The 16,334-nt window shown below is 43.1% G+C and overlaps 1 protein-coding gene across 1 annotated transcript; it reads left to right on the top strand.

The window, feature by feature from the left end:
* The first annotated feature begins 247 nt into the window (after positions 1 to 247).
* LOC144118628 (uncharacterized) lies at positions 248 to 14,443 on the top strand. Its single transcript, XM_077651509.1, has 5 exons — positions 248 to 332; positions 3,418 to 3,532; positions 6,317 to 6,366; positions 8,540 to 8,605; positions 14,282 to 14,443. Exons 2-5 carry the CDS (start codon positions 3,469 to 3,471, stop codon positions 14,414 to 14,416), a joined length of 315 nt encoding a protein of 104 aa, XP_077507635.1. The 5' UTR covers positions 248 to 332; positions 3,418 to 3,468; the 3' UTR covers positions 14,417 to 14,443.
* Positions 14,444 to 16,334: the final 1,891 nt, after the last annotated feature.

Here is a 16,334-nt window from a genome sequence, read left to right as displayed (position 1 = left end):
CGATCTTGTGGAAGATAGAGAGCGTGACACAGGTTTTAGGTGAATATAACTAAATGAGTAGGGTATTATCAAGTAATAAGTGGCATACTTCGAGTGCGGGTCTCTAAGTTGGTGCTATTAATCACTGCCTAGTACAGATGGAGTAATAAAATGGTGAAAGAATTTTACTAAAGCTGAATTGCTTTTCACTGGATAAAGCAACAGCTGTGGAGCAGATGTTTCTTACACAATCCGAAGCAGCGAGTATGCCGCCTCGCATCTCTTTACAACAGGTCTGACTTTGCTTTTTCTGCTGTCCAAATCAGAGACTCTATCAAGCTTGTGAATCTCAGGTAAACACTGTTTCGGCTCTGTAATAGGCATTATGCAGGTCTGAAAAATAGCCTGATCTCCGATTGACCCGCAGTACTTTCTTCATAATGGCTCCTCGGAAACGGCTTAAAGAAGAAAGTTGTCATATCCTTTACGAACCTTAATAAGATTTACTCACTTTCTCGAAAACTTGTTAATAAGGCTACACTGACTTTAGAGTCGGAACACAAGAGGAAGTACTGAACTGATTTTAATCATTGACTTGATTTGCTCCCACTGCACAGGAGTGAATGCATCAGGCCTTACAACAATGTCATGTGATTCTGTATACATTAAGGTTTACTAAAAATGATGTCTACTTGGCCACTTTAGCAAGTTTCCAGCTGTCCACCACTGATATGAAATCAAACTCTAACGTCAAAACACTGCGCGATTTTTGTCACTCACTTAGGGAGCCGTCTGAGGGTTGCCTCATAGTAGCAATTTAGCCTGTAACCTGTGCGACGCATTATGAGAAAAGGATAAAAAGAAGCAAACATTGCGACGGTCGATGGTTCAGAAAAATTGACTCATATGAAAAGACGGTTCCTGAGTTGTTTCAGGCCGCCACTTGATATTTGTTTCGTGGTATTAAATTTAAAAAATTTCCACCCTATGACGTGCGATTCGAATCCTTGAAGCGCAGAGACCATTAGTTCATCGTTTTTTTTTTAAAGCTAGCTGCTGCTTCTATTTGGGTGCCGACACAATGAGAGCTATTATCATCATCATATGCCGGACTCTGCCCAGTGATGGCCAAAGGCGTCTCCCATATCTCTTCAAGTGTCCCGCTCATGTGCTAGCTGTGGCCATCATACCACCACAGTTCCTACTCTCATCCGTGGCGCTAACTTTCTGCCGGCCCCTGCAAGTGTTTGGCTTATCTTGAAATCCAATCGTTACCCTTGAAAGCCCTCGGTTCCGCGGCATTCTCTTTACAATACCTGCTCCTGCCCATTTGTTCTTTATTTCAGCACGATTGCTCTTAAGGCTCGTTTTTTTAACTCTTCCACTCAGCTCTCTTCCTGACTGCACGTTACACTAATATTTAATTTTTCCTTAGCTCACTGCGATGTTGTCCATTTACATCACGCACTTTTCGTTCACCTCCATGTGTCTGCCCCGTAAGTAAGTACTGGGAATATACAGCTGGTACAAGCTTTTCCCTTGATGAATACTGGTTAACAGCCGTTCATGATCTTAAAGACTAAATCAGTTCCTCACCATTCTTATCCTTCATGTGATTTCACTCGTCATCCGGAGCAGCGGTCACTACCTGCCCTGAGTGGATGTATTCCAGCTGCTGAATATCGCTCACAAATTGCTGTTTCAATCGTGAACTGTTAGTTGTCCGCATATATTTCAACCCTATCTGTCCGCTTTGTCTCTCCATGTCAATAATTACGCTTTTCACTTGGTGCCCTAATTAACTTAGCAAGATGATCTCATCAGAAACTCGCGCATTACTTAGCTATCCTTTATAGCTGTTATTTCCAACTGCTCGTAACCAAGACTTCAGAATATATCCTGTAAACAAGCGATAAATAGAACAGGAGAGATCGTGTGTCCATACTTGAGCTGCCTGACATCCTTCTTTAAGGCTTTTTATTACTTTTTTATGCCGGACTATGGTTGTTGCGCAGCCGCTATAGATAACGTCTACTGTGTCGACATATCGATTATTCGCACTCTGATCTCCTGATGCCTTCATGATTTCAGAGCAAAATTGACCACCGGAGAAAGTTTTCAGTCGACACTTGACTCTTGTTACTCTAATTTTATTACAGAATTTATACAAGGTCTACAACGGCAACGCTACGGCTTACTCCAGCCGCTAGTATGCACGAATTGATTGTTCCGACGCGACAGATGACTCCAAACAGGATCTGCGACTGACGCTTTGCGGCGATCTTCACATGAAAAGTCGGGAATAAATGTCTTTGGACCGCGTGTCCCGTAACCGAAGCCCATAGCTCTATTATTCGCCGGCTGGCGACCACAGTTGAGAAAGTGAAAGAGCACTACTTTTGCTTCCACCTGCACAAGTGTAGTCTCCAGCTGCTGGCAAATAATGAAGCTGTAGGCTTCGTTTGGGGAAGATATCATCTAGAAACTTTTGGCCCCGATTATAGAGTGGTTGCTGGCAGTACACGGTGAGCAGTGGTGCTCTCGGTTCAGAATATGCGCAGCATTAATATTGACATAATGACCTATAATGAGTTCGTCTTTATGTGACGCTGCACAGATCTTTCACTGTGCTGCACAGTGCTGCACATAATTTGCACTCCTGTCGTTCTACTGCTGCCCTGAATACAAAACGGCTGCCTGTCAAGGAAAATGAAAGCAGCTTTATTTTCATTCACTTTTCTCCTTCACAGCAACAGGTGGTAAAGGCACGTTCGATACCTTTCGCGTTGTCGGCGCTGTCTTTGTAGTAGTAGCAGTAGTAGTAGTAGTAGCAGTAGCAGTAGGAATAGGAGGGACTGCGTTTCTAAAGGTGTCGGCCACGAGGAAGAGGATTACTGTGAAAGGGCGGTATGACCAGACCGGAAGAATGCGGGACGAAGGTTGGATGCAGCAACTTCCGGTAAAGAGAAGAATACAATGAGAGCTAAGGAATGGTCGACCGGAGACTGGTTGCCGCGAGAAGAATTCGGAGGTTTGTTATCGTTTAGTCAGCAGGGTAAGGTATTTATGGTGAGAGGGGCGGAATGTGGCACGTATCGTGGGCGGCAGCTGCTGAAAAACGCGCCACACGGGGATAGGCTCAGCAGCGGTGTTACCGCGCGCCTGGAGCCGTCTACTGGAGACGAGTGGCAGCCAGGGAAATCGTAAATGAGGAAAACAAAGAAAGGTGCTCTATGCATGTATAGAAGTCGGTATCATTTTTTTTTCTTTTGCTGAATATATCCTGGCTGAAAATTTCTCAACAGAAATCGCTGAATCTTGTGTAACGCATTAGAAACCGGCTAGTTTTATTAAAAAAAATAGTATGTTTTCTTCCACAGGTGAATACTGCGCTCTTAGACAGGAGGTTTGCCGCTTACAAACTACTTTCTCCGACAGGAAAGCACAAAGTGCACGCCTGTAAAAACTTGGCAGACAGCAAAAGAAGTTATGAAATTCTTCCACTGCTGCACTTTCTTTGCGATAATGAGCCTTCTACACTGTGAAGGGAAACGTAAGTTCTGCCTTTTCCTCTCTCACCTGTCCGGCATACTTTTACTGTACACACACATTCATGAGTGCGCCAGGTTAAGAAATCTAATAATGTATTATGGGAAGCTCACCCATTTTTCTCGGTCATAAGGCGCATGGACGTTTTTGCAGGCATCGCTTAGGAGCACTATATTCTCCAGGAAATATAACTCTGTTCAATGTCTATAGCGATTCCTACTGTGCCGCTTCAATCGTCAGACAGGACTGTAATATTTTGCATGCAATAGACGCCGGGAGGCTCCCAGATATAAGCAGATACTTGGCAGAAGATATCGACGATGACACTGTAAACAATTTTTCTTCGCAACATGTCCTGGCTCTTCATATAATTATGTTGCGTTTGTTTAGAGACATCTATTTTTGCCTGCGAAATTGCTTATATTGCTTATTTTCAGGCTGGCCAGAATATTTCGAAAAATGTTCTCATATTAAAAAAAGAGAACTGAGCTAGATCCTTCGCAAATTCATGGCCACGATCCGTCTTTCTTTCGCTCGAGAAATGCTAGAAGTGGAGCTTTGTCGAAATTGGCGCCTTATGTTCTATGAAAATATCACACCAGACGCCTAAAAAAGGTCACAAAAAATCATTCAGTATTTATTTGCTGTTGAGTCGTTGAAAAAGCTAATTTCTCCTCCTTATGTGCCTGCGAAATTGACGGCCACTGATGGACATGTAAGTGTTCAAATACGCTTATCGCGCATTTTACTTAACGTTCAGGCTGCTATGTCTATGTAATTACTCTGCCAGTTTTAAAATGTATTGGTTAAGTGCTCAGGAAAAGTCCTATATTTCCGACATTGCTTCAGGAATGTATAAAACCCATTTTCTTCGAAAGAGCTTCAGATAGCCTTGCCGGGTTTGTTTAATTTATTACCAGCTGTCTCGTAATTTAACTCACTTGGTATCATTTTTGCACGATATATTTTTACGGAGAACAATTTCTTCATCTTTTCTTAGTATAAATTCATCCTGAACAAATGACTTCTGCATATGCGGCTGCCAGTTTATTTCGGTAGCGTAGCATCACTACGCTTATTATGGGCAAAAAGACGAACTTTATTTCAATATTTTTTGTTCTACTCATAGCTCAAAAGTGCCAGAAATTATATTTTCACTAACTCAAGGTCATGATGAAATTTTTTGTTCATGGAACCACTTTTAGTAGGCAGTAGCGGGGTAGTCAAAACCTGCGCAAATTCGACAATTATTGACCTGTTACTTAGAGTTGGTAGCCTCCGTCACCGGTATGTACGGGCATATATGATGAACGATAATTTTCTCTGGTGACTTTCATTGCACATTATAAAATGGAAGAAACTTCAAAAATTTTCTTCAGTTAGACAGCTTGAAGCATTGGCGAAGATAAAACTGTTCGATGTAGCAGCAGTCGAGAAAATGTGTGAACATTCACACTAAGAACTGACCAACCTTCAGAACAATAATGATTAGGATGAGCTTTGCCCAAAGGTAATAAGTTGTGACAGCTATGTAGGTTCAAGCGGATTTCGGGTAGTGAACATGTTTATGGCTGCGCTTGAACGAATGCGAGTGATTTAATCATATCACTATCTCCATGCCCAGCCCTTCGCAACGTTTCTTTTGTCTCTACAGCATCTACTGCTGTGTCGTGATAATTGAAAGTATTGAATTTATAGGCGAGGGGAGTGGAGGGATAAACTAACGTCTTGTGTTTGCACTGAACCAGGCAGTTCGCTCCTCTTTGAAATCAGTTGCGATTTTCGCTGTTATTTTTCATATCTTCTGGACAAAAGAAACAACGTACCCCATTCAGGCACGAAATACTTCTCAGCTGTACAAATAATTCAAAATTTCATATTTTTTCATTGAAACCTGGAGCACAAAGAAACAGACCCACTCTTCCTGAGGTTTGCTAATGAGATCTGTGTCGGATCATGCCATGTCTATAGTGTATTCTACACGAGCTGAAGGATAAGTATTACGCTCATGTTGTTTGACTTCTCTCAGAAAAAAATTACACCAAATATTGGTCCTATTGCAGGCAGTTACTAACGCTATTGAGTGAGAAAGCTGACGAATACAACTGCATTCCGGGGCCAAAATGAAGCGTATCTGAAACGCATAGGCGACAATATTAACAGCAGCTTTCTGCGCTCTCTTTCACACATGCATTAAAATATCTCTAACCGGCTTAACACGAAGGTATCGACACTTCATGTCTAGCTATTTGTGGCGCAAGATACACTTGCTATATGTAACGCGAACACACATGAGCTTGCGAACACTTATTTGTAACCGAGATGAAATAGGATAATGCACAACACCTACGAAGCAGTTGGCCATTTTGTAACTAATACCTCGACTCAATAGGCCAGCTCATTCTCCTTACATTATAATAAAATGAATTATTGTTTTACATGGGGTATAAGTCATATCTGAGCGTGCGAAGGCGTCGAGCGCTTATGGTTGGTGCATGCTTATTCTTTGAGGTTCGACACCACAGGCCGGACTGAGAATTGCGACACAGTGATGTGTGCTGCATAAATGGAGGCGAAAAGTTGAAGAAAAAAGTAGAAAAGATCTTTAAGACACCATTAAAACCAATTAACAAGCGGGTGTACGGTATAAAAGATAGAAAGCATAATAAACATCCAGTTTGTACCGTTCGATCACAAATTTAATGGAAGTAGGAAATTGTTGCATTGCACGAAAGCTCATACCTCTTTGTATACTGACCGGAGCTGTCTTTTTCTACCATAACATTAGCGAATGGACCCATTTCAAGTAAGAAAAGAGGAGCTGAAAATGAAGTCAACGTGAGAATTTTATTTCTCTGTTTTTTTCGTCTTATGTGTCGCGATAGAATTTTAGAACAGTAAATCCACAACCATTGTAGACAAAACCTTCTCTCTGGTCCATTGAGTAGTTTTTTACTGCTTTTATAAGCACAAAGCACAGTCCACCAATCATTTTTTTTGTTTCAATTTTCTGGCCGGTTTAAAATTTTTCATGTTGATTTCGCGATGTTGTCGCACAAAATACCTTCCGCTGCGAAGTACGAGAGAAAAAAAATGATACATTGTTTATTTGTATTATTTTTGTTTTAACATCCTAGAAAGAATAAATAAAAATAAATAACAAATGGTTCACTCCAATCAAAATGTTTTAGGCAAAACACACTTGCAGAAAGAATGGAGACGTACGCTAGTATTTGAGGAAACGCCACAACAATGAAAATAGCGCCAAAACAGAGAGGGATATGCAGTAAAATGGACACAACGATCGCTCTCTCAATTTCCGGAAAACTTTACTGATGCGAAAGAATGCTTTTGCTAATGATATATGACGGTATTTAACATGGCCCACAAATGGCCTTGAACAAGGTTTATATTCTTGCGCAGAAACGTTTACGACGCAGATAAATTGTGTGATTTATCTGCATGACTCACTGACCACGTAGGCATATAGATGTTCTGCATATTGAAAAAAAAAATCTTCTTTACCTCACAGAAGTTTCGCATTCAAACTGTTTTGCAGTAAGGATTATTCAATTCTCGTCAGGTTTCCTCATGATTTGCAAAATATAATGCAAAATGAGAAAATGATATGTCTAAGCCGTAATATAATGGAAATTATATATGCTAAAAGGTTAAGTGAAGTAGCTACTTTTACAAATACATTTATTGTCGACGTTTCGGCCGCTGTGCGGTTTCCTTTAAGACCGCAGTCCTGAAAAAGACCTCGCCGTGGTCGAAACGCAAACAATAAGTGTGTGTTTGTAGAAGTGCCTACTTCACTTACCCTTATATATATTCCCTTTAAGCAACGTATTAATTGAAGTATTATTCTCCCATCGTTCAGCACCACAAATTAGAAAATAATAATAATAACAAACATACCCTACGCACCATGGTTTAAAATGACCGGTGGCTTCCTTCATAAGTTTGCTAAACGAGCCTCTAATTTCTCTTCTCTTGTCTGCTTATATATATATATATAGGTTAACTGCGGTAGGCACTAACGACTGACTCACTTACCCACGAAAACGCTCAGACCGCACCGCACTTCTCTTCTGGCACCCTCTTATGGCTCTGGATGTCGTCAAGTACTTCTGGACTGTTCTCGAAATTCCTCACCAAGTAGGACTGCTCCAGCCACGTCCTGGAGAGCACATCTCCTGCTAACTACATCGCCAAACCCCTCACGTCATCTCCATTGTGCGAAATACATGAACTGCAATGGTTTATCACAACGTGAAAACAGATCTAGTGAGAATTTTTTAAACGTTTGTTCTTATTAGAGACCCGCCACACAGAGGTTAGTTGAAGTCAGTTTTAACCTATCAGGCGGAGTTACCTGTAAAAGCGTTTCGAGGGACGTGCAGTGTCTCTTCAACGTGGAGCCTCCTTCTTGGCGCACAGCCTTATCCTGATAAAAGGGAATAAAAGGAGAGGGTGCATCGAAAGCGCTTGGGGCACCAAAGGTCAAATCTCAACCGCCGATTACGCGTTGAACCCTCAAAGCTTGCAGAAAATTATGCGCATAGCTGGTTCAACATAAAGATAGCCTCTGCAGGGAGTTGATTTTAAAATGTTTATGAAAATGCACCTCTTGAGCAAATTTACAGCCGTTTTTTGGGTATTATTCCCGCCCAAACACAGTTGTTTCATATTTAAGCCGTTAGAAGCTATATCATCATTGAACGCAGTGAACGCAGTGAACATCTGTGAACGCAGTGCTTGAATTTTGATCCATCTTTGCAGCAACCTATCGTTTTGTTTAGCGCATTCAGCGGTTTAATTTTCCTTTTGTATCAGGTAGAAGAAGATATTCAAGAGCCGCAGAGCAAAAATTTCAATAGAGTGTGCGTCTTAACTCTTAATGCTATGTTATCAGTGACTTTTGACGTCGGGGCAAACCAAACATGGTGCTCGTAAACATATACCTTCATGAACATTCAGCTAAAACTCCGCTTGCCATATGCCGCAGATGGATTTTGTTCTCGTGTGTTACGACGAAAATAAGCAACCTCGCCTTGAAGGACACCTATGCGGAGTAAGTACTTGACCATGAAATATTGTTTTTACTTTTGTACTACCACGACTGCTTATTCTGCCTAAACTTGTCGAGTAATCTCTATGGCCACGAAGACTAATTTGTGGCCTTAATTGTATCATAATAATTCTTGAACATTGTACAATCCATAAAATTTCTCGTCCTTTCGGAACAAAAGTTTGCACATTGATTCAGAGACTAACTGCATACTGAGAACCGCTGGGTCCTGTCGAGATCGCCTGTAGAGACAAACCGTTATTGTGCCACAAATCATGCCTTAACTATAGCTACTATTCGTCGTCAATGAACAGCGTTGGTGCGCAACCGTTTGTCCAAAGAGAGCAACAGCACAAAAAAAATTACTGCACTCGAAGTCGAACCATTGCCTCAACATTCAGACGCCGGGGGGTATCCACGAATCTGCCGCCTTATTTTACCTTAAAGAACTTATTTGATACAGTGCTGCAGTATTATATGTACATGAGCCAGCCCTGACCAAGTTGTATCGAAAAACCCTTAAACCAAACAGTTCTGTACAACACATAATATTAGAATGGCGGAAAGGCTCAGTGTTCCACCAAGAGGTAGTGTCATTCTGGTTCGAAATCTGTATATTCAATAGTGCATGAAGATGACGAATCATCTACTGTAAAGGCAGTTTGCAGAAACTGCTTGTTCATGATGCTGATCCTGCATGCAAGTTTACCTTAAGCTGAGTTTACCTTAAGCATGTCTAAGGCTTGTTCGCATACCGTAAAAAAAGTGAGGAAGGTCAATTAATTCGATTCTTCAATGTCTGCTGTAGCACATCGGAAAACAACATTTGATAAGCAGCGCTTTAAGACAAGGACATTTCAGAAAAAAAAAACAAATGCAACGGCGCTTCGTCTCTTTATACTGATTTTTTTCTATAACAATACTCCACCTTTTCTATCAGCGAAGCGATCATCAGTTATTTCGTATACATCACATAAACGGCAATTAACTGACGACACAAAAATCCCTTTTTTTCTGGAGGCAATACCTTAGCATACAGTCACTGTTCCCCTGAAGCTTCTTGGGGAGGATGAGCAACACCCTCTCAATGCTAAGGCCTCTCCACCGGCCGCGTGACGTCACGCCAAGGGACCGTGCAGGCCCCGCGCTCCGCGATTTCAGCGCGCCGCGCCCGTCTGCACTATTCGGGTACTGCCGTACGTAGCTGCCTTATAAGTGATTCCTTCATTTTCATTTTTGTCATTGCTGCAGAAAAGAAATTCGCTAGTTTGTGCGCGCCTTAGGCTATCATTTTATCTGCTTTATATATTTTTTTTATTGCAGAACACCTTATTGTCAAGAAAGTTCGAGCTGCTAATACAGTTTTTTATAATAAACAATTTAGCATACGGCCGCCAATTTCGCATTATTGGTCATTATAATAAAAAATTGATTAGTTAATTTCAATTAATCATCTAATTATTAGGTTCTATCACGTACATGATGTCTGCCGTGCGGTAAAATCCATCCGCACAGACCGCACATGCGTATATCTAGTTGTTAAAGTAGAAGTTCGTGAACATTGAAAAAAAAAACACCGTCTACTGCGCATTGTGTTAGTTTTATTCTGTATTGTGTTTTGCTTAAAGCTTTCACACACAGCAATAATGACACTCACAATAATGTTGCGCTGTTGAGTATTTGTACAGCTAATCTGACCCTTACAATAAAAAACGACGAGACACCAGCAATGAAGTGTGCGCAAAGCATTTTTATTGCTTGGGAATAAAACTTACTTCTTCTTAAGCGTTGCTGCTTTCCGGGCTGCGGCCTTCTGCTGCGCATTGTCTTGTATGGCATCATTTCTTAGTTTGCAAAAGTTGTTTAGAACAACGTTGGTTGCAACGCGTACTACCAAGCGCCGGAGAGTTTGTGCAGTGTGGCCATTTTCACATGTCTCAATGTCGTGTTCGTCCAGGAGGGAAATCGTCTGTGAAATCACGACACCACGTTGATTTCTACAGGAGAGAAAATCTTCCGCGGTTGCTCCAAAAGACAACTTCTCTGCAACTAGTTTAGTCATCAGTACCATGTGAACTGTGCATGGCTGGGGAAACTTCAGCCCTCCTCTCGACAGGTTAGCTATCATGGCAGTATTTTCCGCTTCGATCTCTCGATTTTCAATCACCAATGTGCTGAAGCAAGCAGAACATGAAAGCTTCTTTAAAGCAGCATGAGCAGCGTATCCTGCAATGTAGACAATAGCATCCATGTCAGAGTGGGCGTGTGTAATATCGTCGTCGCTGACAGCCACAGAAAAGTTGCATGGGACAAGATCCTCACTTACGTCTTCAAACTCTGTTTCCTCGCGTGGAAATGTCAAAAGTTTTTGAAGACGAAGCTTCTTCTCACATTCGTAGAGCTGACGCACGGAAATGTGGTACTGTGATCCTGCCAGCTGGCGGTAACGGCCGAACCGGTCTTCTAGCGCATCCGTCTGAAATTTGCCCAGCAGTACGTACTTGAAGTGAAGTTCTTCTAAGCAGTAGCGCGAGAGTTCTACCAGAGAATAGCATGTCAGTCGCAAAGCACTGTGAGTCTCTTTCGTCAGCGAGCCACTGGTGATGTTTATTCTTGCCCAAGCGTCCAACCAGTCCACAACGCCGCTCAGGAAAGCTAACTGTGTGTCATCAACAGACCTTACAGGGTCTTGCATGCTGTCCCTTAGCCTCTGGCCTTTGCAAGGGGTCTTAACATTGACTATTTGCCACCATGTGAGGATAACGTCAATGAAAAGAGCAGTCGACTCAGCTTGAGGAATCTTGAACGCGGAACCATGTGTCCTGAGGGCATTTGAAACAAACTGATTAATGACGTCGAGAGCGAGCTTTACATTTTGCCGCTCCATTGAGGTTGGATTCACGGCTTTTGCGTTCAGTCTGTAAGCAGCCTTCACAAGCGACGTCTTCTCTGAAGAATAAAGCTGCCGCACAGCTGCGAAAGAAGCAGCTTTCATACGAGGAGGCCCTTCGGGCATTGCTCCACTCAAGTCCATTTCAGGGAAATAGAGGCATGTTCCAGGGTTTTTCTGGTTAATCCAATTGTTCCTAATGCACTTCAAGAGATGCACAGGATCGACCACGTAGAAAAGAGGGCGAGCGTTATCGGCTGGATGGGGATAGACAATGCTCACCTGAGGACTTGTAGCAAATAACGACATCATCTTGCGGTTCAGAGCATTGTTGTCCGTTATCACAGCGATAATTTTGAGCCCCATTTTCTCAACATTAATGATTATGTTCTTAGCATGCTCGTGCAAAATTTCTGCGCTCAGTTTGCTCACAGGTAATATGTGAATGACGTCCTTGTTTGCAGAAAGGAGTGATTGTACCATGAACACATGGGCTGTTGTTGCTGGTTCCGTTGAATGAACCGACGATCCTACTATTGTGCCCCCTTTGTAGTCGAAGTATGGTTTTATGTGGATCTCATCGATCATCAGGGTCACTGTCTTCTCGTGGTCTTTCATTGATTTGACTCGTTCTCGGATGTAGGAGAGACAGTGCGGTTGATTTTGCTCCACAAGAGGGTCAGCTTTGTAATTTGAGCAAACACGGCGCAGTGTGGAAGGATGGGGCAGAATGATTCTTGATGCAGCTCTTGTGAAGTGATATGCGTGAGGAGAAATTGAATTCAAAATACTGGCGAATACCAGCAGCTCTGCGCTATACACATGCTGTTTCGCGAGGAGAAGCTCTATCTGCTCAACCAGAAATTTCAGCAAAGAAGACTGTTCTTTCGTCGTATCACTGTCCTCAATGAGGTCTGCAAGCAGTGAACCGACAAACTGCAATACTTTAGTATGTTTCGACTCTTTCGTCACCTCAGGTATATTATGCAAGCCTATCTCGAGTTCTTCTAGCAGCAAGGACAGGCTGGAGGTGTCGCATACTTGAGCTGGCAGAATCCTGCCTGAAGGAAGCGACAGAAGCTTCACTCCATTCAAGAAAACAGAAAGTGACAGATCAGGGAGAACTACCAAGGCGCATTTCACATTAGGTGAAGGATCATTCTCGATGAGAAGGAACCTAACGCACTGCTCATCGACAGAAACGGTCCAGAATTTCGTGTTGCAGATTCCAGGCAACTTAGATTTGAACTCCTCGTAAGATGAAACTTTGTTTCTTTTCTGTTCAAGCTCATTAGACTGAAGTGACTTCCTCATAGCCTCCTGCAAAGCAGCGTTTTCCCTTCTTGCTTTTTTCGTCTCTGGCGATTCACTCCGTCCAGGCGTTGAGGACAAGTATTTTGGGCAGTTTGGAAAAACAGAAGGCGCCGCATCAATCTTCAACTGTAGCCTGTCACGCTTCACCTCTATTATTTTCCCTGTCAGTTCATCTTGGTGTGACAACGTCGTAATGAAGTCGCCTGCGTGGAAGTGCAGTTCACACACCTGCACGAGAAAATGAAGCAAGGCCATTCGCCATGACTCTCCATTGCCTAAAACACTAAGTAAAAAGAGTCTGAATAGTGAACAGCTTTTACATATTTACACAGCTTTTACACAAGCCTTATGCACATCCACAGAACTAAATGCTTCCTGGACAATTCATACATAAGTGTAAGAAGTGATATCATTGCCTACAAAGACAGCATGCCTTTCCGGGAGCGACCGCTCACAACTAAGATAATTACCAGCGCCTATTAAGCAATATTTCAGAGTCTTACCCTCGAATGCTCTGTAGGTGTGAAATCCTTCCGTGGAATGGCTCGCAACCAGGCTTTTCTTCGTACTTCGTCTCTTGGGAAGCAATAAACACGTACTTTGGGACCATTCTGGTAGTTCCCGCGGCACCCGGGAACACAGCACCGGCCCATGTTTCACGAAGTTGCACTCGCTACACGGCAGGCAATCAGTTTCCCATTCGTGCGCTAGCACAGGTACGCACGCCACACAAGAAACGGCCACACGAAACAGACACAGCCGTGCGAGGAGCGAACGGAAATGCACCCAACGCCAGGCTGAAAGACTCAAGCAGCAGCTAGACGCTCACTGCAAGACTGCGTTCGTGTCTGTGCTTGCCCGGGCAAGCGCGAGCACATCGAGGGAGACAACCGAGCGGAGCGGAGCCGCGCTTGGTGAGCAGCCTGACCGGACACTTGGCGTGACGTAGCGCGTGTTGAAAGGAGGGCCTGGAGAGGCCTGAAGAAAGTATTTAGAGGGTGTTGGGATGAGGCGCTGAAAGCATCCAGTAATGCATTCGCGCAGCAGTGCAACAGTGCACAGGTTCGAAGTCCTCAATTTTTGGTCTTAACATGCTACTTAAAACACGAGTAAACAAATATGCCTTCAAAAACGAGGTGTTCGGATTTCAAGGTAAATTCCCGAACATCTTGATATCAAGTTATGTCGAACATTTTTACACCTGTATTAAAGTGACGGATTGCGCGCGCACCTGTCGTCGCCTCATGACTTTTCACTCATTACTTCGTTGACGACCGCCCATTATAATAATTAAATCATTTGGTAATTGCCGCATGCGCATTCCGCGTCGTCTTTACCCAGTGTTACAAATGCGTATTGCGAGGTAACGCACAAATGGGCGCAATGAGCGGATCGTCTTCTTTTGCAATATCTACCGGATAGAGAACATAAGTTATACTTTTAAAGTAGTATCTAACATACTGGTTTACTTGCAGATGGAGATCACTGTTCAGAACGGAACTGACGTTTGCAAGCTCGGCACTTGTAAAAACGGAGAGTGTGCTAACTTGAAACCAGTGAAGTGCCCTCCGGTCGATCCGAACTTCGACCCAAACATGAGTTCACTTTGAATTCTGCGCCTCAAATAAATCTGAAAATCAGCACTACAGTGAATCTGTGGAAAAAATACCGAATAACGCTGGTCCTGCATGCTTCTCTGTCCTAAAAAACTCAAATCCCTAGCGCTGTCGAGTTCAGAGTATCTACGGTGTTCCAGTCGCTAAAGGTGTCATTGTTGAATCTGATGCTTCTTACGTTTTCTACATCAATGCGATAACATGAATCAGAGTGACAAGGAATGCACAGGACATCGGGAAATGCACCGTAACTTATGCGCATTTGAACAAATACACAAGACGAAAACAACTCAAGCAAGTTCAGGCGGAGAGGTCGTTCAATGACTCGTTCCATGTATGTGTTTCACTTCTATTTTTTTTCTTAGCACATGACTGTATCTAAAATTATTACATTCCGGTAATGAATCAGCAAAGTCAAGTATATTCTTTACTCTAACGAACTTTAGGCCAGTTTCAACAGCTATTCTTTCTAACGGTGCGTTACACCTAGTTAGAGCGCGTGAGCGGGTCGCTGTGGAGCGGGCCGGAGACGCTGAACAGCGGGTACATGTGTAGAAGTTCGATACCCGTCTAAAAGCAGGTCCACACAAACCGTCAAATCTTGGTGCGTTACCACGCGTGTGAGTCAACAGACACAAACAGTGCTTTCGCTCTACAGAGGCTACTTCGTTTTTTTCAAATCGCTATAAGTCAGCATTGAGCAAAGCCCGAGCTGACCGCGGATTTGGCGTAAATATTGACGGATAGCTTTATAATGCTTATTTGTTTATGCTGAACTCCCACTGTAGGCGGCTCTATCACTCTGGCTCTGTAAAATACTATATGAAGAACGTCTGAGGAAATTGGATGGCTACAGAGGGCAGCTAAGGGGTCTAACTGCCTATACTTAAAGAACGTTGACTCCCAATGACGGCAAAAAACTAGAAAAATAACCAGTAAGTAAGCCGAACACGAGGACGGAGCAAGCGCAATAAATGACAGGTTAAAAACGCGGAAGGTGAAAATTGGATTAATTTAGTGCAAAAGAAGCATACTGTAGAACTATATTGATACTAGAAACGGCAGGTCGGGAAGAAAGTGTCTTATGATAACAAAAGTCTTCGTCTATGAAAACCCAAGAGTCCCTACTCTTTGAAGCTGGGTGAGGGTGCCTTAGAACGCGCACCTACAAAAAGAAATTTAACGAAGATGATGACGCATGTCCTGTGTGTAGCAAATCTGCAGAATTAATTGAACACCTCGTGCTCAAATATGGTGGTATCCATCCAGATGCCGATGCAGGCACAGTCACTCTGCCTGCGGCCCTAGGGTTTAGAGAGAGCAATGGTCATGTAAATAAAGCCGCGGGGGAAGTTAGCAAAAAGTGATCACAAGATGGCTGGCTCAAAATCAGAAAGGTTACATAAGGTTAGAAGTGCGAAAAAACGTATTTAAAGAAAATGGGGAATTTCAATAACAATCTACAACGCTGTTGAACAAAATTAGAAAGAAAAAAGCCAAGCAAGATGGCAACTGCCACCACTGCCACCACCTCGTTTCAAAGGGGACGCTCCTATCTTCCATCCTTCCATCCATGATGCAATATGCGACCAGTTTTATCTTTAGTTATCGCTGACATGTGTAACCGATTTTCTTTTTTTTCGAGTCTACCTGTCACGCCGTGCCTCGTAAGTTCGCTGTCAGCTTTAATTTTAATGCGGCCGAGAGCGGTGGGCACTCCTGTTCAGTCACCGCCTGAGCATGCTTGCTCGTATCACTACCGCCGAGTCATTGAGTCCTTTGCGGGCGCCAGTCAGCCCAATAAACAGTTTCTTTTGGAAGCCCTTCTCGCAGTCTTCCTGACCGCCGGACTGCCGTCACCTCTACGCGACCATATAATCGACGTTTAACTGAGAATTATTTCAATCACCAG

This window comes from Amblyomma americanum, chromosome 2 (genome assembly GCF_052857255.1).
Source record: "Amblyomma americanum isolate KBUSLIRL-KWMA chromosome 2, ASM5285725v1, whole genome shotgun sequence".
NCBI lineage: Eukaryota > Metazoa > Arthropoda > Arachnida > Ixodida > Ixodidae > Amblyomma > Amblyomma americanum.
The sequence above is the reverse complement of the archived record's forward strand: the minus strand, read 5'-3'. Positions and strand labels throughout refer to the sequence as shown.